This window comes from Sorex araneus, chromosome 4 (assembly GCF_027595985.1).
Source record: "Sorex araneus isolate mSorAra2 chromosome 4, mSorAra2.pri, whole genome shotgun sequence".
Taxonomy (NCBI): Eukaryota; Metazoa; Chordata; class Mammalia; order Eulipotyphla; family Soricidae; genus Sorex; species Sorex araneus.
Genome location: NC_073305.1, coordinates 91,007,238 through 91,032,295, shown reverse-complemented (window position 1 = coordinate 91,032,295; position 25,058 = coordinate 91,007,238). Strand labels below are relative to the sequence as shown.

General features: G+C 37.0%; 1 protein-coding gene across 8 annotated transcripts in view; it reads left to right on the top strand.

The window, feature by feature from the left end:
* KHDRBS2 (KH RNA binding domain containing, signal transduction associated 2) overlaps window positions 1-25,058 on the top strand; it is a 584,438-nt gene that overhangs the window by 475,785 nt on the left and 83,595 nt on the right. For all 8 annotated transcript variants that reach the window (XM_055136315.1, XM_055136314.1, XM_055136313.1 and 5 more), the window contains one exon: window positions 16,268-16,350. In XM_055136315.1, coding sequence (XP_054992290.1) covers window positions 16,268-16,350 — 83 coding nt within the window. The remainder of the gene's footprint in view (window positions 1-16,267; window positions 16,351-25,058) is intronic.

Here is a 25,058-nt window from a genome sequence, read left to right as displayed (position 1 = left end):
ATGTATTTCTAATTTTTACCTCATAATTTTTTAAATACCTAAAACATTATAGGGAACCTAATTTGTACTATAGATTCAGCATTTGATAAATAGCCACTACTCTCTCTGTCCTCACTTCAATCAAATTTTATTATTTTTGTTAATCTAATATTTATGATATACTTTGTTTTATTGTATAATTTTAGGAGAAAGTCAGTACATGATCTTAATCATAATCATGGGCTAAATCATCTAAAAAAATAAAATCATATCAAATGTTACTTGTAAAAAACTAAAGCACGCCGAAGGGCTTGTGCACGCGCAGGCTCTCAGGGCGGCTCTGTCTCACCACCAAATGCTCTGGAACCTCTGGAACCGCTGTATATGGGCTGGATCGGGATGGCTGTTGGCTAAGGACTGGCGAAGGAAGAACGAAGAACGAGGACCAGGCTGGTTGCTGATCAGTTGTGTTTATTCAATCTTCCATCTTTCTCATCTCCTGCACTCCCAGCTCTGTCCTCTCTCTGGATCTACCACCTCTGATCTCTTGTCTCTCTCCTTACTTTTTCTCTCTCACCCTTGCCCCTAGGCTACACTCAGCCAGGCAGAGGCAGCAAAATCAACATAAGAAAGCCTTTCTAAGGGCCTGGCATTCCAAAGCCCTTCCTGACTGCCAGGAGGCAAAATACCTCTTAAGGTTTTTCTCCTTTCCCCAGTCCAAGAACTTATTCACATCTTAATACTAGTTATTTTTGTATGGAGATGGCAAGAGATACATTGAGGCTTGCAAGGCAGCTCTTTTGGCAACATCTTGCCACAGACTCAGATTACAGCACTCAGGCCAGATTAATCATTCCTCACCCTAGCAGGGTCCAGATCTAGTTATCACTGTTTGGATCATGACAACATTTGTCCATGACTAAGCTCTTATAGTTAAGCATTAGGCACTTTGGCCAGGCCCATCTCAATGCCAGGGTAGCACACAACTCATGGCTTGCTCTGGGTCTGTCCCGTCCCTCATCGGGACCCTGCTTTGGGGGGTGCTAGGAAGGGAAACTGAGGCTTAGGTCAAAAGAACAGATGCCCAGGAGGAAAATATCATGTAGAGTCTAATGACTCCCAGGTTACAAAACCATAGCATTTGCTAAGTCTTCCTGTGTCCATACAAAAGGACATGGCTCTGAATAAACTATGCAAAGCACTCAAGGAGAAAAGAAAAGCAATATTTACAAGTCAACAAAAAACTAAGAAAGAAGCTACAAATAAACACAGAGGGATGGGAGCACTGTGATGGGAGTAACCCAATAAACCCAAACTTCCTGAGGCTATGTTATCCGACAGTTACTGATCATGAAAAATATGACTAGATAATGAAACTTGTCAAACTTTGGAAAATGAGCCATTCTTTCTAGTTGAGGGAAGCATATTTGAAAACATTATAGTAGAAAAGGTTGTATTCTGTAGGAATGATGGAACATTATTGGAAAAAAACACATATGCATGTATATATGTGTGCTTTAAAAGGAAGTGTGTAAAATTTAGCAGTGTCTCGTGAATGGAAGTGGATTTATGAATTGTACCACCCCTATGGAAAGCAGAAATCTATGAGATAGAAAGATTGTATATATAAATAGGAGAAATCTCTTTAAATTTTACTGAAGAGATGGAAAACAGACTAGAAGGACTGGTCAATGGTTGTTCAATGTTGTGGGAGATGGATAGTGGTTAAGATAGAGAGGATCCACTATAACAGCACTAATTAGAAATGGTCACCGTAGACAAGAACTAAGTCTTAAAAGCAGGTAAAACGATACACAGGATAACCTTTCAGCATCTGTATCGCAAACCATAATGCCAAAAATGAGAGAGAGAAAGAGAAAGAGTATGAGAGAAGAGAGATTCCTGCCATAGAGGCAGGCTGGGGTGACGGATGGCTTGAAGGGGTGGGAGGGAAACTGGGGACACTGGTGCTGGGAAATGACACTGGTAGAGTGATGGGTGTTGAAAGAGTGTATGATTGAAACACAATCTTAAACAATTTTGTAATGCTCTATCTCACAGTGATCCAATATTTTTTTTAATTATCTGAAAAGAAAAAAAATTGAAGTCACAAACTATCTTCTGTTGGCCAATCTGTTAGATATTAAATAAAAGAGAAAATGCTTTATAACACTCCTTCGGTACTGTGACTTGTTTTTCAGCAACTCCTAGAATTCACACATTTTGCATCTTGTGTTGGGAGAAATAATCTGCCCTGAACCTGTTTTCTTTCTGGCTGGGTTCACCAATAGAAAATGTTGATTCTTCACAAGACAGTACTTCACATAGCAAAAATACAGAGGGATGAAATAGTGTTTCCCCAAAGTGTGGGTTTGCTACCACTTGCTCTAAGATTTCTAGGATTTCTAAGATTTATTACTCCTCTGTCATATAGTCCAGGAGAGTGTAAACATCCTAGTTAGCCCCAAGAGCACTGCCTCTTCAGGTGTGAGACACGAGAAACTGCCATAGCCTGGGTGAAACCCTGACTATTATCTTCCTGTGAGTCCTCAGGTCCCTTGTTTCTAACATAGGACACTCATGACTTATACTTGCATTTGTGAAACATCAGTAACTGATAAGTACATTAAAATCCAGAGGCTATATTAGAGTTTGTAAAATGTCATTCCTTAAAAAATTCATTTTAAAATACATAAAGGGTGCCAGAGTGATAGTACAGTGGGTAGGATGTTTGCCTTGCATGCAGCTGACCTGGGTTTGATCCCTGAAATCCCATATGGTCCCTTGAGCACCGACAGTTGTTGTTCCTGAGTATAGAGACAGGTCTAACCCCTAAGCATCTCTGGATGTGACCCAAAAAGACTAACTAACTAAATACACACACACACACACACACACACACACACACACACACACACACACACACACACACACACACACACACATATATATATATATATATATATATATATATATATATAAATAAAATCACGAAATCCCGTTAATCACCGATTTCTCGGGCGGGCTCAGTAACATCTCATTTCGTCCTTTCCCTGAGATCTTAGAAGTCTGTCTTGACTCGGCCCTCCTAATGATGTTGCTCTGGGGGCTCTTCAGGGCCACAGGGATGAGATCCAGCTTGTTACTGGATTTTACATATGAATACACCATGGGAAGCTTGCAAGGCTGTCACATGTGGGCAGGAAACTCTTTCAGAAGATTGCCAGTTTCTCCCAGAGGGAGAAGTAGACTACAAGATATCGCACGGCTGCTTCTGAGAGCTTGCTTTTAAGTCTCTCTCTGGATGTTGGCCTTGATGTGATTACACACACCTGGGTTCCTCTGCCGGTACCCTCATGCATGAGGCCTGTCCGAACGTGTGGAGAGGGGCCTCCAGCACGGCTGTAGCTAGGTTCAGGTGGCTTCAGCCGCCGGAAGCTCTGCTCGGGGTGGGGAGGAAAGCTGGAGCCCATCCCCTCCAATGGGTCCCGAGGAAAACAGCCAGGCGTGCGGGCAAGAGACTCTGCATCACTCTCTTCTGAGAGCTTGCTTTTAAGTGTCTGGATGTTGGCCGTTGATGGGATTACACACACCTGGGTTCCACTGCCAGTACCTTCATGCATGAGACTTGTCCGAACATATGGAGAGGGGCCTCCAGTATGGCTGTAGCTAGGTTCGGGTGGTCTTCGGCCGCCGGGAGCTCTGCTCCGGGTGGGGAGGGAAGCTGGAGCCCATCCCCTCCGAGGGGCCCTGGGGAAGACAGTCAGGCATTCGGGCAAGAGACTCTCTTTGGCAAAGAGAACTTTGATATTTCTACCCAGTGTAAGAATTTTCCTCTCTAGGGGCTTACTGAGAGATGGGGCAATCCTCCTGTCCTTTGTATCAACTGTCCTTGGGTGTCAGCCTCATGTGACATTATTCTATACTCCACAAATGAGTGCAGTCCTTCTATGTCTGTCCCTCTCTTTCGGACTCACTTCAATTGGCATGATACTCTCCATGTTTACCCATTTATAAGCAATTTTTATGATTTCATCTCTCCTAACAGCTGCATATTATTCCCTTGTGTAGATGTACCAATGTTTCTTTAGCCAGTCATCTGTTCTAAGGCACTTGGGTTGTTTCCAGATTTTGGCTATTGTAAAAAGTGCTGCAATGAAAATATAGGTACAAATGTCATTTCTACTGTGCTTTTTTGCATCCTCGGCATATATTCCCAGAAGTGATATTGTGGGGTATTATGGAAGCTCAATTTCTAGTTTTTGAAGGACTGTCCATATTGTTTTCCAGAAAGGCTGGACCAGTCAGCATTCCCACCAGCAGTGAAAGAGTGTCCCTTTTCCCCCACATCCATACCAGCACTGGTTGCTTTTGTTCTTTTGAATAACTGCCAGTCTCTGTGGTGTGAGATGGTATCTCATTGTTGTTTTGATTTGCATCTCCCTGATGACTAGCAATGTGGAGCATTTTTTCATGTTCCTTTTCGTCATTTATCTTTCTTTTTTGAGGGAACTTCTGTTCTTCTCCCCATTTTTTGATGGAGTCGGAGGTTTTTATTCTTGTACAGTACTACTAGTGTCTTGTATATCCTGGATATTAATCTCTTATCAGATGGGTATTGGGTAAATATTCTTTCTCTTTCTGTGAGCTCTTTCTATATTTTGGTCACTGTTTCTTTTAAAGTGAAGAAGCTTCTTAGTTTGATGTAGTCTCATTTGTTTATGTTTGCTTCCACTTGCACGGTCAGTGCTGTTTCATCCTTAAAGATGCTTTTGTCTTCAATATTATGGAGGGTTCTGCCTACATTTTCTTGTATGTATCTTATAGATTCGTATCTGTTATTGAGGTCTTTAATCCACTTTGATCTGACTTTTGTGCCTGGCATTAGGCAGATGTCAGAGTTCATTTTTTTGAAAGTAGCTATCCAGTTTTCCCAGCACCACTTGTTGAAGAGGCTTTTCTTGTTCCACTTTGCATTTCTTGATCCTTTGTCAAAGATTAAGTGGCCATATATTTGGGGATCCGTAACAGGATATTCAGTTCTGTTCTATGGCCTGCAGGTCTGTTTCTAGCCCAATACCATGCTGTTTTAATTACGACTGCTTTGTAGTACAGTTTTAAGTTGGGGAAAGTGATGCCACCCATCTTCTTTCTCCCAAGGATTGCTTTAGCTATTTGTGGGGGTTTATTGTTCAACATGAATTTCAGGAGTGTTTTATCTGTTTTTTTTTCTAAAATATCATGGGTATCCTGATAGGGACAGCATTAAATTTGTGTAGTGCTTTGGGCAGTATTGCCATGTTGATAATGTTAATTCTCCCTATCCATGAGCAGGGAATGTGTCTCCATTCCCTCTTTTATTTCTTGAAGTAGTGTTTTGAAATTTTCCTTGTATAGGTCCTTTACCTCTTTGGTTAAGCTGATTCCGAGGTACCTGATTATCTGAGGTACTATTGTGAACGGGATTGTTTTTTGAATGTCTCTTTCTTCTCTTTCATTTTTTGTATATAAGAAAGCCATGGACTTTTGGGTGTTGATTTTGTAGCCTGCCACTTTACTATATCAACCTGTTGTTTCTACGAGCTTTTCTGTAGAGTCTACAGTTTTCCAAGTATAGCATCATATCATCTGCAAATAGTGATAACTTGCCCTCTTCCTTTCCTGTCTGTATGCTCTTAATATCTTTTTCTTGTCTAACTGCTATGGCCAGGACTTCCAGTACTTTATTGAATAGGAGTGGCAAAAGCTGGCAACCTTGTCTTGTGCCCTATCTTAGAAGGAAGGCTTTTAGCTTGAGATTGAGAATGATACTTGCTGTGGGGTTATAGTAGATGGCTTTGACTGTATTAATGAAAGTTCCTTCAATTCCCATTTTGCTGAGAGTTTTCATCATAAACTGGTGCTGGATCTTGCCAAATGCTTTTTCTGCATCTATTAATATGATCATATGGTTTTTATTATTTCTTTCATTGATTTGATGAATTATGTTGATTGACTTGTGAATGTTAAACCATCCTTGCACCCCTGGGGTGAATCCTACTTGGTTATGGTGTATGATCTTTTTAATGAGTCATTGGATTCTATTTGCTAATATTTTCTTGAGGATCTTTGCGTCTGTGTTCATTAGGGATATCGGTCTGTAGTTCTCTTTCTTTGTGGTATTCCTGTCTGCTTTTGATATCTGGGGGATATTTGCTTCATAGAAACTGTTTGGAATTTTGATACTTCATTTTCCTGGAAAAGCTTATAGAGGATTGGGTGTAAGTCCTCTTTAAAGATTTGGAAGAATTCACTAGTGAATCCATCTGTGCCAGGGCTTTTGTGCTTGGGGAGACTTTTTATTACCGTTTCAATTTCCTTGATGGTTATACGTCTGTTCAGGTATTCCAGGTCTTCTGGGTTCAGCCTTAGGAGACAATGGGAATCTAGGAATTTGTACATTTTCTCGAGGTTTTTTTGGCATAAAGATTCTCAAAGTAATCTCTGAGTATCCTTTAATTTCTGTAGTTTCTGTTGTAATGGCCCCCATTTAATCTCTGATTTGGTTTATTAGGGTTTTCTCTCTCCTTTTTGTTGTGAGTCTTGCTAGAGGTTTATCGATCTTGTTTATTTTCTCAAAGAACCAGCTCTTGGTTTCATTGATCATTTGGATTGTTTTTTTGGGTTTCCGTCTCATTGATTTCTGCTCTGAGTTTTATTATTTCCTTCCTCCTGTTCAGATTGTGCTCTTTTTTGGATCATTTTCCAAGCTCTTAAGCTGTGAGGTTAGTTTACTTATATGCGTTTGCTCCTCCTTCCTAAGGAATGCTTGCAGAGCTATAAACTTTCCTCTTAACAACAGCTTTAGCTTTGTCCCATAAGTTTGATAACTCTGTCCTCATTTTCATTTATTTCCAGGAATCTTTTGATTTCCTCTTTGATTTCCTTTCTAACTCCAATAGTGAGCTGCTTAATTTCCAGGTGTTTGATTTATTTTTCTGTTTGTGTGTGTGATTTACATCTACTTTCAGTGCATTGTGGTCTGAGAAAATCATTGATACAATCTCTATCTTCTTACTTTTATAGAGGTATGTTTTGTGGCTCAACATGTGATCTGTCTTGGAGAATGTTCCATGCACACTTGAGAAGAAAGTGTATTCAGCTTTTTGAGGATGAAGTGTCCTGTATATATCTACTAAGTCCCTTTCTTCCATTTCTTCCCTCAAATGAAGTACGTCCTTGCTAAACTTGAGTCTGGTTGATCTATCAAGAGGTGATAAAGCAGTGTTGAAGTCTCCCACTAGTATTGTGTTGCTATCCATGTCTTTCTTTGAGTCTATGAGTAGGTGTTTTAAATACTTTGCTGGTCCCTCGTTAGGAGCATATATATTAAGTATTGTAAGTTCTTCCTGTTGTACAGATCCCTTTGTCAATAAGAAATGAACTTCACTGTCTCTTCTGACATTATTCAGTTTGAAATCAATGGCTACCCCAGCTTTTTTATGGGAATTGTTTGCCTGCAGGATTGTTTTCCAGCCTTTGACTTTGAGCCTGTATTTGCTCTGACAGTTGAGATGTTGTTTTATGCAAGCAGCAGAATGTTGGCTTCAATTTTCTAATTCATCCTGCCATTCTGTGTCTTTTAATTGGTGCATTTAGCCCATTGATGTTGAGAGAGATTATTGTTATGGGGTTTTTTTCCCATTTTTCTGCTGAAATTTGGTGTATTTGACGGGCCTGTCTGTTCTTAAAGTAGCACATTCAGTTGTTCTTGTAACCATGGTCTTGAGTTACATGGTTTTGAGCTATTGTTTAACTGTGTGTTCTTCCTTCTGTTATGAATGAGAGTCTAGCCGGGTAAAGTATTTTTGGTGAGGCATTTATTTCATTGAGTGTTTTCACTATATCCCACCACTGGTTTTGGGCCATGAGAGTTTTGTCAGACAAGTTGGCTGTGAATCTTAAGGATGCTCCATTTTAGGCAATTTCTTTCTTTGATCTTGCTGCTTTCAGCATTTTGTCTTTATCTAAGGTTTTGGTCACTTTGATCAGGATATGTGTCTTAGTTATTTTTATCTGGATTTCTTCTAGCTGGTACCCTTCTGGCCTCCTGAATGTGGTCACAAGTTTTCTTCAGCTCTGGTAATATCATAGCAATGATGCCTTTGACAGTTTATTCTTCATCAGGGTTTTCTTCCTGTCTCTCTGGAACTCCAATAATTCTTATGTTACTCCTCTTGGCTTCATCACGATCTTCTCTTGCCATCTATCTCCGGATTGTCACTCTCTTTTCCATTTTCTTTTCTTTTCTAGAGAGTCTCTGAACTTTATCTTTGAGCTCACTGATTCTGTCTTCAGCACCAGTTACTCTGTTGTTGAGGCCATCCAGTGAGTTTTTTTTAATTCTCCTACCAGGTTTTTCAGGTCTGACATTTCCATTTGTAATTTTGTTTGCATTTTCCATATTTCTACCTTCAAATCCTCTTGTATTGCTTTCCATTGTTTCTTTTAGCTCTCTACGCATTCTCAGTAGCTCCCTTCAAAATTCCTTGTCAGAGAAGTTGTCTAGAACTACATTGCTGATGGGGTCTTCTGGGCTAGCCTCTTCAATAAGTAGGGTTGGTGGGGTTCTTAGTTGCTTTACCATAGTGACCTATGTGGTTTAGCCCTTAATGCTCACTGTTACTATTTTGCTTATCATGTAGTATTAATTGCAGTGGACTTAATGAGTTATTGGCTAATGTGTTTCTGGTGATTAAGCTAACCTTGTGAAAGTTCCAAATAAGAGGTTAACTTATGGTTCTTATGGAGTATGAGGGAGACGCAGCTCTGGGGAGGAGCCCTGACAAGGGCCGGGTACCTGAATGGGATGAGCAGAAGGTGCCCAGAACATTGCAGCTTCAGGTGCGTGTCCTGTGCTTCAGTTCCTGTCCTCCACAGATCATGGATGAAAACCGGCTTCCCTGGGGTCTAGTTAGAATCGCAGCTCCAGGAAGGAGCCCTGACAAGGGCCAGATACCTGAATGGGCTCTACCTGACTTATTAAATATACTGAAGGTCAATTGCAAATTGCATTTATACCTAATGTTGTAACATGTGGTGACAAGTGAATGAGTTTGACCCTCATAATGAAATTGCCTAAATCTAGAATATTTTGTTATTATTGAGTGTATAGCTGATTTTAGTTTTTTTCCCTCTGAATTGTATTAGAAAAGACCACATTATTCCTTTTTATTTTGTTTAAGACCTGCTGACCTTTTAGAGAAAATAAAACCTTCAATCAAAATGGCTACTAAATCTTACATCCCTGCCTGTTAAATGTAAAAGTCTTTGATGAAAGTATGAGTGCATAATACAGTCAGAATGATATTTGGATTTCTAGATGCTTTTCTTCTGGAAACCACAATATATTGCTAATATCACAAGGTAGAATTGTTTCCCTTTAGCTGACAGAAGCATATGCATTTTACAGTTGCTAACAGTTTTTATACATGTGTGTTTGTATATATACCTATATAAACATATATAAATATATTTGACCTAAAATGAAAATTTCATGAAATTCAGCTTTTTTTTTAAATTTTCAAGGAGTTGTTCACAGTAATTAATTACATTCAAAATTTCAACACCAATCCCACCACTATTATACCTTCCCCTCACCATTATTTTGAGTTTTCCCACCACCGCCCAAGCCTGCCCAAAATGCAGATGCTAAGTAATTGATTCTGTGTTGCTTGTTACGAATAGTTGACTTAGTCAGAAATTCAACTTTTTAACTAGGTACATTGATTCAACAATCATTCCACAAACTGTCCCACCAGAATACTTTGGAAACATCTATATTCTAAAATGTGTTGTGAGAGGCCATGGGGAAAGCTCAGTGATAGAGTGGATGATTTGCAAGTATGAGGCAACAAGTTCAGTCCTCAGCATGGACCTCCTGACTGATAACTACCCCCGTGTTTCTTCTTTTTTGGGATCCCTCATGCCACACAATAAAGCATGTAAACTGTAAACCCTGCAGAGGACTGCCACCAAAATGTACATGGGCATCGCAACTAAAGTATGTTAACCCCTGGCAAACATATATGCAAACCCTGCAGCCAGTGAGCAAGTGTCAAAATCAAGTGTGAGAGCCCTGTAATGAGTTGTTTACCGTCCCAGACTTCACAACCAGAAGAAAACTAAAGGGGAAGGGAAAACCAAATTCTGAAACAGTAAGAATGAAGGATATAATATCTGGTTGAGATAGACTGAAACTGTTAAATATGATGATTCCTTTCTCTGAGTTATGAGAAATCTAGAAGAAATCTACACCTGGGCTTTTGTTTTGGAGGGATTTTTGATTATGGTTTCCATTTCCTTTCTTGTAATTGGCTTGTTGAGGTTTTCTATTTCTTCCTGATCTAATCTTGAGAGGTTATAAAATTTTATAATTTCATCCACTTCTTCTCAGTTGGCCAATTGAGTTGCTTAGAGTTGTTCATAGTAGTCTCTTAGGATTTTTATATTTCTGTGATATCTGATGCAATTCCTCTAGCTACTTCTGATCCTATTTATTAAGTTTGCTTATATTTTTTTCTAATGAGTCTAGCTACAGGACTGCCAAACTGGTATATTTTTTCAGAGAGCCAGCTCTTGGTTTTATTGATCCCATTTTGTTTGCTGTCCTAAATATTCTTTTCCTCCTTCTACTTACCTTACTATTCTTTTTCCAGTCCTTAAAATATGAGTTTAGATTATACATTTCATTCTTTTCTTTCCTGCTATAAGTGTGTACTGCTATGAACTTTTAATATAGTCATTTCTGTGTCTCCTTTGTTTTGATAATTGATATCTTTATTCTTTATACCTGAGATCTTCATGCCATGCCACTCTTTATAATATACCCAAAAGAAATTGTAGAAGACATTTAAACATCCAGAATACATTCAAAACTGTATTTCAAAGTACTTCAAGAATCTGTTTTTTATTTACCAAAGAACAGAAATCTAGGGATGGACAACTTTATAGATGTGGAGAAATTCAAAATAGAATAGACATTCTTCATGATTGTGTTCAGAAATAAATGATTTTTTTTTTCTGTTTGTTTCTGGTGGCTCAAAGGATCTAACCCAGACCTTGTGCATATGGGACAAGCATTTTTCTACTGAACTGCAAACCTGGTCCCAAATAAATGAGAGTTCTTGGGTATTTTTTTTATATCTTTCTTATCACAGGGTGCCAGATATGGAGCTAAATAGATGGTATAGGTGTGCCTAGCCTGAATTCAGTTACCAGAACCACACTAGCTCCCAAACATCACTCGGTATAGCATGGAATGCCTGTGACCACAGCTGGGAGGTTTCCTGTACCTGAGGTCCTGAGCAGCACCATAGCCTCAGGACCTGGCATTGAACTGCAGGCCTGGTTGGCCAAGAATCACCTGGAATGGTCCTCTGGATCTGAGACCCCCTCTTCCCTACTCTCCTCCCAAAATGTCAGTTCATGTGTTTTTAGCTAGAAGAAAATAAAGTTAAACATTTTCATTCAAGGAGGACTGATCATTGCTTGCCACAAGTTTCTGTGTGGCGAAGGGCAGTTAGCATAGAGAAGGGACCAGTATGACAATAATAGTTGGAAATGATCCCTTTGAGCAGGAACTGAGTGTTGAAAGTAGATAACCTTTAAGTATCTGTATTACAAACCATAATGCCAAAAGGAGAGAGAGGTGTATGTGTGTGTGTGTGTGTGTGTGTGTGTGTGTGTGTGTGTGTGTGTGTGTGTGTGTGTAGAGAGAGAAAGAGAGACAGAGAGAGAGAGAGAGAGAAAGAGAGAGAGAGAGAACTACCTGCTATTAGAGGTGGGGTGGGAGAAGGAAGGAAACTGGGGAAATTGTTGATGGGAAATGTACATTTTTTTTAAATTGAATTGAATCATCTAAGGAGCCATTACTACTTTAGGAAAGTCTGCCTTGAGACCTTCATAATTTAAGTAGAATTTAAAATAGTGTTAATCTGGGGGAAGAAGAGAGAGTACCATAGGTAAGATCTAAAGGCAGAAGTAAAGAAAAATTGCTTTTCAGTAGAAATGTGCTAATAGCTTCGGCAATAAAAGATATGGTTTTTCAAAAAAAATATATATGGTTCTTCAAAGGTGGATCAATAAAGACAAAAGCAGAAAAAGAATTGCCATTTATATAGTTTTGATCAAATTTTGATTTACTAGTTTAATATTCATTGAATTTGAATCTTTTGACAATACTGCTTTTACAGAATTATGTTTTAATTAGTAAATATTTATTACATCTTAAAACATCACAATGATGATTTATTTTTAACTTGTCCTATGGGAAAAAACAAAAATATGTTTATGTGAAACATTTTAAAAAGTGTATCAACTACACAAACCCACAGTTATATTATCTTTTATAGCTAATTTCAATAACCTGGGGACCACTGAATAATATACTTTATAAAATTTTGGATTTCCAGTGATATTTCAATCCTGTGTGTTTGCTATGAAATCTTTTAAAAAGTGCCAGCGACCAAATAGTAACATTGTTTTAAAGAGATTGAGGACTGCTCTATACTCATCAATTGAAAATGCTCTCTTTTATCTGTGCTTGATTTGAATAATTCCATATATCCACCAAAAGAGCTAATTTAGTACCTCAATATAAGTAGAAAATAGTGAATTTATTGAGTTAATGTTTTATCCTGTTTAGCATATGCCATGGTAAAGACAAAGCATAAAAAAAGTGATCACTATAAGATATGCCTTGTTTTTCAGGAATATCTATTTTCAAAAGATAAAATCAGGGGAAAACAGCACATTTTTGATCATCTAAATACTGTTGAGAAAAAAGCTACAAGCTACTAGAATTCAGAGCTTTGTAGGAACAGGGAAAGCTTCCTGAATATCATATAATGTAAAATGACCTTTAAAATTAGTAGCATTTCAACAGATGGAGACAGAGCAAACAGGAAAGGTTTGCTGCCTCCCTCTCCAGTTTTCTTGCTAGGCCATTGTCCTGGGAAGAAAACTAAAAATAAAATGGAGCAAGACAGTCATAGCTTGATTCCATGATTCTTTTTTTCAAAGTTATCTCTCTTGCCATTCTCTGTACACACACATACATTCGTGCACACCACACACACACACACACACACACACACACACACACATACACATACACACACACATATTAGCACTCAAGTTTTAGTAAGAAGTAAATGTAAGTTAAGTCATTTTTTAATCTTGGTAGAAAAACAACTAGCTAGATTGCCAGAAGAGAAAATTGGTCTGCACTACCTATTAGAACTCATGAAAATTTCAACTGTGGTATTATCCCCTTTTTCCAAAAGGGATATGAAGCATAAAAGTTCTGAAAACAGTTAAACTTTACCTGAGGACACAGAAATTTTCTTTCTACATCTTAATAATTGTTAAACATGTGTACATTTTGCATGAGTTCAGTGTTATATATAATAATTAGAAGATTAAATTATATTTATATTAAGTGTATGAATATAATAAGAGGCGTTCCATAGGACTTAGAGGGAGGAAAATGCCTCACCAATCTAGATGATCAAAGCCTCATTAGAACAGTTCTAGAAAGGAGACAAATAGAGTCATATTTTTCAAACTGGAAAATTTAACCTCAGCCAGGTATGGCCCCCAAATACAAAATAAATAATAAATAAAATAAAAAATTGTTATCAGAAAGATGTTCAATATAATCTATGTTTCACTCTTCTGTAATAAGAGAAAAGCAGACAAATTCTGCTTTTTTGTTTGAGGGAAAATATTTAGATATAGGTACTTTAATGTATTAAAATATTTAAAAATAATCTATTAAATCTATAATAAAAGAGCTAATAAAGAAACTTATACTACAGGAAAAAAGTATTATGAAATTGGGGGTGGAGAGAAAGGTCCAGGTTATAGCACTTGCTTTGCATGCATCCAATTCTAGTTGGATCCTTGGTACCACACATGGTCCCTCAAGCACTGCCTAAAGAGATCCCTGAGCACAGAACCAGCAGTCAGCCCTGAGCATTGCCTCGATGACCCAACCTCCCTCTCCCCAAATACATAAGGAAACAGAAATCATGAATGGATAAAGAGAAGAAATTTATGCTATACTCAGAAAACCTCATATACAAATCAAATAGCATTACATAAAAGGTAAATGAAATGAAGGGGCAATAAAGTAATGTTTTTGTTTTTTGCTTATAGGGGGGACAGGTGTGATAGCACAGCGGGTAGGGTGTTTGCCTTGCATGCAGCCAACTCAGGTTCTATTCCTCTGTCCCTCTCTGAGAGCCCAGCAAGCTACCGAGAGTATCCCGCCCGCACAGCAGAGCCTGGCAAGCTACCCGTAGCTTATTCAGTATGCCAAAAACAGTAACAAGTCTCAAGATGGAGATGTTACTGGTGCCCGCTTGAGCAAATCAATGAATGATGGGAAGACAGTGCTACAGAGCTACTTTGGGGGGAGGGGCACCCTGGGCTCACTCTTGGCTCTGTTCTCAGGAATCTTTCCTGCTGGGTTCAGGTTACCACAGGAATTCCAGGGATCAAACATGGGTCAGCTGCATACTATATTGCCCTGGTCCCATGAGACTGTTTTTATTACCATTCTTATGTTGATTAGAAATATCAATCTTCTTAGTTACCCATTCAAAGGGAGGGAAGAACTACTTCTTCTGAGGTGAGGGACAAAAGCTGGCTGTCCTTCTGGAGAAGACTTCAGGACCATGGGTATAGTGTCCAGAAAGTCTACCAACTATGGCACAATTCAGTAATTAACTTTATAACATATTTCTTTCTATCTTTATAACATAGCTCTTTCAACAGCTATGTTTTTTATTTGTTTTGCTTATATATATTTATCTGTTTATCATATCTTCATAAGGATGGACAGTCTTCTCATGCATAGCATTGCATTTCAGTCTTTAGAGATATTCCATGTCAAAACATAAAACAACTTTCTGTTTTCTGGGTCTATTCATGACTCTGTGCTTAGTCCCCATAGTGGTGCCGAGTGGTTCATGTCATGATGGAAATCAAACCAGTGTTGACCACATACTAGGCAAATGCCTTAAACCTTATACTATCTCTCTAATCCCCATAAAATTAACATTTTTGTTCAAATTTCTGAACAAGAGAGCAGGAGGTATGGTTCATTTGTAGTGCTCTTGACTTGTATATGTGAAATCCTGAGTTCAAAGCCCAGCATCTCAAATGAATGAATTAATAATAAACACATATATGCACAAGACAGATTTACAAACTTCCAGGATATTAAGTTGTGAATTGGCAGGGTAGAATAGAAGTACATTATAGAAAGAACATACCAACAAAAATTTCAGAGACAGAAAAACTAGTAAATTTTTGTTTCTTATTCAGATGTAAGAGGTAATCAAAATAAATAACTAGAGTTTATAGTCAAGACAATGGCCATAAAGGGAAATATAACTAAATCAGTCACAGAGTGATTGATAACTGGAATTTATAGTTGCTAGTTTGCTTATACATTCTGCAGTGACAAATGTGCATTAGCTTTGTTAGCAATAATTTAGTCAGGTAACCAAACTTACCACACAGCTTTATTTTATTTACAAAATTTGAAAAATATAGCAGTTCTTTTACCTTCTGAAAATTGTATTCTCTTTGAAAATGTATCTGTCTTCTCTCTCCTCAGTTTTCTAAGCAAATTTTTTTGTATAATACTATCTTACTTCACTAATAAAATAAAAAGTATGACATGCACAACAAAACAAAGGTTTTTATTTTGAATTTCTCAGTTTGTCTTCTTTTTTTCATTCTTGTTGTCTTTTAAAATTTTATTTACAATAACAACTACATTGTTTTTACTGAGAATTGATGCACAATTTCAGGATATTGTATTTTATAGTTTTCATCTTAATTTTAGTTATTATTCAAAGGAGAGACAAAAAATCTCATGGAGTTATTTCAAATGTGTTTAGTCATATTTATCATCAGGTTATCATGATTGTTTACATCTATACATAGTATTTTCAAAATAAAAACCTTCTTTGAATTTCTTGAAATTTGTTCACTTATGTCAATCAAAATTTGAGATAAATCCTGCTTCAGTAATATGCTACATTCAATAATTAAACACCGCCATCTGATTCATGAAATATTTACAGTTATGTGAAAATTATTACTCTGATAGAAAGTGATACAAACTAAGCAAACATAAAACTCCACTAAGGTCACATTATATAAAATTTCATTAACTAAGAACACTATAGTCCAATTCATTGTTAATAGGTCTTTCTACCATTTTCTGCCTCAGGGGTATGATGATGGCTACGGGGGTGAATATGATGACCAGACCTATGAGGCTTATGATAACAGCTATGCCACGCAAACACAAAGGTAAGGCATTTGCTGTCTCAAGTGTTCTTTCAGGATCATCTTGAATCCTGCCATTTTGTTTCTTGTACCTGATCATTATATTTTTCTGAGAGTTTCTAAGAGTGTTTTCCCTACATTGTCTTTCTGAATTATTAACAGGATGACCCCACTGTGAGAGGTTAAAGGCAATCACCTTGCTATTGCCAATAATTAAGTAGTAAAGTAGTAAAGTGAGATTTCAAGCCGAGGTGCTCTTCACAGCCAGACAATTTATGAAGGTGGTATATAAATGTTGTTATTCTTAGATATTATTTAAGTCATTTCATAGTTAAGAAATTAACAGCAAGGCACTTCTTTAACATGTCATCTCTAAAAATGTAATTTTTTTCTCAAACAGAAGAAAATTGGGGCTGGAGCGATAGTACAATGGATAGGGCGTTTGCCTTGCACACAGCTGAACCGGTTTCAATTCCCAGCATCCCATATGGTCCCCTGAGCACTGCCAGGAGTAATTCCTGAGTGCACAGCCAGGAATAACCCCTGTGCATTGCCTGGCATGACCCAAAAAGCAAACATCCCCCCAAAAAATAAAAAATAAAATAAAAATAAACAATAGAAGAAAATTGTATTGGGGTTCTGAAAAGAGGAAATCTAAAAATTATAAAACAGGACACTTTTTCCTGTCTTCATGAATACCTTAGTGACTAGTTTAACTGCTTAAATGGACTCAAATTTACTGATATCAAGCAAGTTTTAGTTTTTAAAAGTCAGATTTATTAAGACAATTTTTATATACAGTAGATTTTATTTATTTAGAGGTATACGAGTTTGGCAAATGCAGCCAAATGCTATCACATAATAATCACCAAAATTAAACAATAAGTTATTTCAGTCAACCCAGCATGTTTCCTTATGCCTTTTACAGGTGACTATCCCTACTTCTGTTCTGAAAACCACAGTCTGGTTTCCCTTTTTGATTCTCGTTTTTCTTGTTTTTATTTTTTTTCTTTCAGTTTAATTTTTATCTGATGACTTTATAGTCATACAAGTAGAAAAAAATAATCTGTGGCCTTTTGTGTCTGCCTCCTTTCCTTAGTGTTTATTCATGTTGCTGATTTATTCAAAATACTACATAGTATCTCATTTTAATAATGTGTCATTGTTTCCTTTCATTATTCTATTTTTTTAATTGTGAATGAAATTGACATAATTTCATTATGGCTTTTGGAAAAAATAGATCACCTATGATTTTTTTTCTAAAGAAAAAATTACAAGTATTCTAAGGCAAGTAGGAATCCATGCTATACTTAAGAAGTTTTCTCCTTTACTTGTGTTTGATAGAAATAGAAATAATTAAATTCATAATCAAATTGACAATTTACTGGATTAATACTAATGATGCAAAGCTATTGGATACTTTATTAAGTAATATTAAGAACAGAAGTGGCAAGAATAAAATAGCTTTAAGATCATAATAGAGGGGCTGGAGCAATAGCAGAGCGGGTAGGGCATTTGCCTTGCACGCAGCAGACCCAGATTCGATTCCCAGCATCCCATATGGTCCCCTGAGCACCGCCAGGAGTAATTCCTGAGTGCAGAGCCAGGGGTAACCCCTGTGCATTGCTGGGTGTGACCCAAAAAAAGCAAAAAAAAAATCATAATAGAGTGCAGAAATCCATAGATGACTACGTAAGTGCAGATTTTTTTTATAGTCTAAGAAAAAGATAGGATTGGAAGAAAATTCTATTTAGAAAGCATACTGTAAACAGTAGCAAATAGATGTGTGTGAGGTGATACGTCGAGAGCTAAGCATAATTTAGTATATCATGAAAATGACCATCTTAACTTTGAGTAATTGGTTAATTTGCAGTAGCTTAAGTAGAAAAATCTTTGTGATTCAAGAGCTTCTCTGGATAATATCCTAATTTGACAATTATATATTAGAACTTAGCACAGTTATTCAAGAGAAAATTTTGTATCATATCACAGGCATGAGCTAGAGTAATATATAAATATAGACTGCATATTTTAGCATCTATTAATATTTTCAAATTGTTAGTTAACCATTTATTTACTACTTAAAATGATAATAATGTTCTGTAACTTGTATTACCAAGCTGTTGATAAAAGACTTAAATTTCACATAATTCCAGGACCACTAGAATAGAATACAATTACTTCTTAATGTAGGTATTAGAGCTACATTCAATTTGTGGAGACTTAGGGGTAATTTTCTGAAATTGAAGAAATTTTTTACATCTTCTGGTCAGACGTAATTAGGGTTAATTCTTGGTAAGAGACACAGAGAAGAAAAAGGGAGGATTTGAATAATTTAAACTTTAAATGTTTGAAATTTAATACTAGAAAAATTGAACTTAATTATGTGTAAGTTATTGATAACATGAATAGCTGAGATTAAATATTTTGCTCATTTAAATATATAATTTCTATATTAAACCCCTTTTAGGTGCCTGAGATAGATAGTACAGGGGTGAAAGTATTCACCTGGTATATGGTGGACACTACTTAGAACCCCAGCACCAAATATAGTCTCCCAAGCACCACCATGAGTGATCTCTGAGCACAGTGCCAGAAGTAAGCCCTGAGCATATTGGGATAGTCCCTGCCCCCCCTCCAAGACATTTTCTATTCATTTCTACTATCTTCTGTTTTACCTTTTCTAAGTGTTCAGTTATGACTAAATCTTACATCTATATCTAGCTCAAGGGTTCATTTCCTTTTTAAAAATCACCTACTCTTAACCAGTTACTTGAAAATAACCTACTTCTGCCCTGGATTTCCTTAGCACCATGTCTTCATTCTCTATGCCATGCTTATTCTCTGGAATATATACTTTGGGATCATTGGTGTCCATGTCCCATATGATGCTTACAGTTTTCTTGGAATCTGTCTAATGTACCCACATGACCTTCACAGTGTCTTGTATTGAGTTTTTCACAAGTGTGTATTTTAAAGATGATTCTTGGTACATCATTCAAGTGTAATCTCCATCTAAAGGGTATGGATCAGGGGATAAAAAATTAAAGTCTGATCCTTCAGGGCCGGAGCGATAGCACAGCGGGTAGGGCGTTTGCCTTGCACGAGGCCGACCCGGGTTCGATCCCCAGCATCCCATATGGTCCCCCAAGCACCGCCAGGAGTAATTTCTGAGTGCAAAGCCAGGAGTAACCCCTGAGTATTGCTGGGTGTGACCCAAAAAGCAAAAAAAAAAAAAAAGACTGATCCTTCAAAGAGAGTGCAGTGTTCAAGATCATATGCATTATATTACCTGACAGTATTTGTTTTTGTTACAAATCTTAGAACTAAGCCAGAAGACATAAGGAAAGCAGGTCACAAAACTAGTTATAGTGATACTATTATTCTGTTTTGTGAAAGTTAATTAATATATTCCAATGTATATATTTTGTTGAAATCATCATCAATACTAGTACCCAGTTGGGTACATAAGATGTTCTCAATAAAGGTTTGCTCAATAAATGAATAAGAAATAACATGAATGATAAAAATTTATGAAATAAATTACACTGTTAATTTAAAAATCTTAGAATTTAATTGGTGGGGCACACCCCAAATAAGATTTAGGCCACAGTCAGCCAGACTCAGGGCTTCTCCTGATTTGTGCTCAGGGATCATTCCTGGTGGGATTCAGTGGAATTTATAAGGTGCTGGGTCAGGTTTGTGCAAAGCAAGCACCCTAGCCATTGTTCAGGCTCCAGCCTGAAGACTAAGAGATTTCAGTGTATGCAATTTGTAAAGGAAATGGAAAAGTGCTCAGAAACTATTACATAATATATCATCCATCATTTAAAATGGTTTGTATTGATCCAAGTGTGGCAGCAAAAGGTAAGATGAACAGTTCAGTTCAGTGAGCACTTATTTGGTGAGAATGTGTGCCAGAAATCAATGAGACTAGCCCTAAAGTGATTGCTAATTTTTAAACTGTAAGTTTATTTAAATATTTTATGATTTATATGTTTAATAATTTTAGGAAAATTCATTTGCAAATATATCACCTACTACAAAGTAAAAGAGCTATAAGTTAACCAAATATTGTGAATCGGAAATAAAAGGATATTGTATACAAGAATCAGTTCAAAGTTAGATTTGTTTTGGCTTTAGTTTCTTTTAACTATTAGTTCTTCAGTCAGACTTCAATAATATGTGGTAAGGGAGATACCTGGGATGCATGTTTTGCACACAGTATGCCAGATTAATTCACTGGTATCACATAGTCCCTCAAGTAATGTTGGAAACAATCCCTCTGAACACTAAACCAGGAGTAGATCCTGAGCATTACTGCACATGACCCCAAAATTAAAACTCAAAAAAGAACAGAGAGAGTGAATGATATGTGGGACTGGGAAGAGGGTTCAAAAAGAATACCTTAAATGTATGAGGCCTGAGCAAGCAGGTGCTGCCCCCTTTAGCACCTGCTTCGTCTGGCCCTGGAGGAGCACAAACTGGATATAGCGCTAGCGGTCCCTCAGATTAGCTATTGTGACTTTAGGGTCCCCCAACACTGCTGGAATTGAAAAATATCTAGGTACCAGTCCAGAGCATTAATGTTTAGGCAACTTGGCAGTGTTTTACAGGATTGTTCCTGGGGCCCCCAATCCTTGAACCTTGCTTAGGAAGTTCACCCCCAATTTGCTATCTCTCTTTCTATATATAATATTTATATTTTATATTTAAATTTTAATATATAAATATTTATATTTTATATAATTTTGCATAATATATAAAAGAAATTTAAAATAGTTTCTTAAAAATAGTGAAACAAAGAAAAATGCATTAACATGAAGCATTCATCATTTGCAAACAATTTTAATAATTATTTTTTACAATTTTAATAATATTAGGGCATTGTTGTGGTCAAAAACATGAGAAATACCAATATGGAATCTTGAAGGTAGTGCAATTGATTGTGTGATGTAGCAAAATGTATATAAAAGATAATGATCTTCAGAGAAAATGGTCTTTAATTGACTAGTCAGCATAGGTGTATGCAGAATTTGTGATGCTAAAGTTAAACCTGGCAGGTGCATAAATGGAATAATATCATATTCAATAGAGTCTTGGGAAGTTCACAAGGTAACAACCCTACAAAGGTTCACATGGAGTTCAGAAGCTCTAACAAGTTTAATTAATCCCCAGTTATCTTGTAAGGTGTTGTTCTAAAAAAAATTTTTGAATGTAGCAGAAAGGGACTTTTCACAAGATTTTCTCAGGTGGCAAATCAATTCGGTGACATATTAAGGTCTGGTAAAGATGGTAATGATATGAGTAGTCTCTGATCATCTTTTTTCTTGTTCAGTGTCTATAAGGATATTAAAGAAATAGGTTGAAGATCTTATTATTCAGGTCTAAAATTGTAGGATGAATATTGTAATTTTCAGGAAAATTCAATGATTCTGAGACTTTGGAATGAGAAAAGTTATATCCTATGAATAATATTTTAATTGAATCATTCATTGAATATGATCTATGTGGATCTTCAAGTTTGTTTAATTATAGTTTAATGAAGAGATATATTAGTTCCCAACAATTTTTTTTTGGCTTTTTGGGTCACACCCCTCAATGCTCAGGGCTGACTCCTGGCTTTGTACTCAGGGATCACTCCTGGAGGTGCTCGGGGGACCATATGGGATGCTGGGAATCAAACCCGGGTCGGCCACATGCAAGGCAGACATCCTACCCACTGTACTACTGCTCCAGCCCCAGTTCCCAACAATTTTCTAGAGTCATGTCCCTTTTCAAAACTCTCTGAATGTCAGGGTCTACATATGTATACAGCAAAAGTTAAGACACTTAAACAGGGTACTGTAGCACTGTAGCACTGTAGCACTGTCATCCCGTTGTTCATCGATTTGCTTGAGCGGGCACCGAGTAACGTCTCCATTGTGAGACTTCTAGTTACTGGTTTTGGCATATCAAATATGCCATGGTTAGCTTGCCAGGCTGTGCTTTGTGAGCAGGATACTCTCAGTAGCTTGCCCAGCTCTCCGAGAGGACAGAGGAATTAAACCTAGGTCAGCCTCGTGCCAGGCACTTTGAGAATATTTTAAGAAGGGAATGATTTTTACATATAAGAAAACCATAAAAGGCAATGCAGACTTTAAGGGCTAGAGTCTCTAATGTAAGAAAGTTTGCACCAAAAGTAAAAGTGAAATGACTCAGCTGCCAAAGGGACCTCTTGGCAGAACTGAAGCATGTTTTTCAAAATGGCAGCATTGGTCATCCCACAAGAAGGAAACTCAGGGAGTTAAGACCCAGACTCACTGCATCCTTTCAGTCTTCTTATTTTGCTCCCATAGTCTGAACTGAGTAGATGAAATTATCATCAGTTATTTGGTCATTCAATGATGAAAAGCACGTGAGAACAGATAGAAGATCTAGTACGTTTTTTTTTTTTTTATCATGTTCCACATAATAGTGTTGCTTGCTTCACCATGTAAGCAATGACTTGAAGATGCAATAGAAACAGTAATGCTTTTAGGTGAACTTGCATGTTATTCTTGAGAAAGCATAGATATGCTAACATTTAAATGTCTGGTAAATAAATATTTTGGCTCTCTTGAACATCTTTCATTTTTTTTTTTTTGGCTTTTTGGGTCACACCCGGCAATGCTCAGGGCTGACTCCTGGCTCTGCACTCAGGAATCACTACTGGTGGTGCTCAGCAGACCATATGGGATGCTGGGAATCGAACCCAGGTTGGCTGCGTGCAAGGCAAATGCCCTACCCGCTGTGCTATTGCTCCAGTGCCCCCATCTTTCAATTTTTTAAGGTGAAAAATGATAGGAACTATTGTTCCTAAGTTTGAATGCTGAGTAGAACTAGTGATTCAGTTTCCTGTGAGATCTATGAGGTAAATTACCTTGGACATTTTATCTCCTTTAATTCTTACAACAATATCTTGAAAGATTTACCCAATTCTTACAACATCTAAGACATAAAAATGAAGCTTAAAATTGTTCCTCTCTTCATTCGAACAGTAAATACTGAGTTCAAAATCATAAATCCAACCCTTCAACATAAACACTAACAGATACAGTCTGAAATCTAGATCCTACTGTTGTGAAGATGAATGGGTAAGAAAAGTGAAAATTTAAAGTTATGAAAGTATAACAAGTTGTTTGAAAGTTTTACTAAAGGATAACAAACTAAACTACTAAGCACGTATAAGGGTAAATTTTAGTGCTTTTGGCCAGCCCAAAATGAAATTGGTGAGAGAAACGTTTAAGACAATGACAAATTAAATTTTGTAGACAATGAGGTTGATTGGGTATGGAACATACTTAAATTACCCAAACAGCCAGATTATATTTTAGGCAACAAAAGATGAAAGTTGTGGGGTCACAGTGATAATACAGTGGATGGAGCATCTACCTTGCACGAAGCTGACCTGGGTTTGAACCCCAGCATCCCATATGGTCCTTTGAGCACCATAGGGATCGTGAGTGCAGATCCAGGAGTAACCCCTGAACAGTATATTCTCCAGGTGTTACCAAAAAAGCCAAAAGAAAAAATAAGATGAAGATGGTTCTACCTGTGATGCATCCACAGGAGAAAGAAATTCTTGAAAGTTCGGGTTTGTACAAAGTCAGTGAGCTAAGCAGAGGATGTTTGTATATCTTTCCATCCCTGGCTATGATTAACAGAGTGTCCTTCTTCAGCTCTCTGAGGGTTGGTATTCTACAAACAGAGATTTATTTCCTGCTAGCAAAAGTAAGAGAAGGGAGATTCAAAAAAAATCCAATAAAATAAAGGAAGGATTATTTCTTTCATTCAAATTCATCTATATTATAGAATGCTTTGATACTTGAGGCAGAGTGATCTGGAATGCCACACAAGATTTTAAAAAAAAGTTACTTCACTATTGGTTTTAGGCTATAAATTTAGTGTGAGCTCTTATTTTGATACTGAAAATCTCCAGTAACTCTTCTCATAAGCACTGCAGTTACCCAGTAATTCAATAGTTATAAAATTACATATGTAATAGCTTGTCCTATTCATTTAAGTGGTACTATTCACTATAAAGTGACTCACCCTCAATTTGTAATTCAATTCTCTTATGTCTTAAACTATAGGGAATGATGAGATTGAATTTGCAGAAGGTTATTGAATTTGAGACTTTTTTCCCACAGTTATTCTACAAGTTAGTTGTATTTTCATGCTATCTGTGAACCCTGCATGCATAAACATTGAATTTGATATTGTTTGAATTTACCTCAACAGGATGAGGAGTCAACTTTTGATGCACATATTTCTTTGCTCTTATCTGACATATTTATTTTGCACATCTAAGATTACTGCAGCTAGTTTTAGGCAAGTGTTTACTTAAATAATCACTACTGTGGTGGAAATGAAAGATTATTATTTTTCAGAGTTGAAGCTGACAATAAAATCCAACACAGAGAAAACTTTGATTTACTCATTTACTCTTTTCTTCTCTTTACAATCAAAACATATTCCACATATGTGGAATTGGAACAGTTGGTTTATTCTCACTTGAGTAAAATGTTACATCCATCTATTAAAACTACAATGTATTTTTCTTTGACAGGTACATGTTAATTTTGTTTGTTTCTTTTTGTTTGGGGCCATACTTGACTCTGTGCAGAGAGATCACACCTGGCAGGCTTAGATGTCTGAAATGATCTAATCCATTCTATTTTATTTATTTGGTTTTGGAGTCATACCCAGAA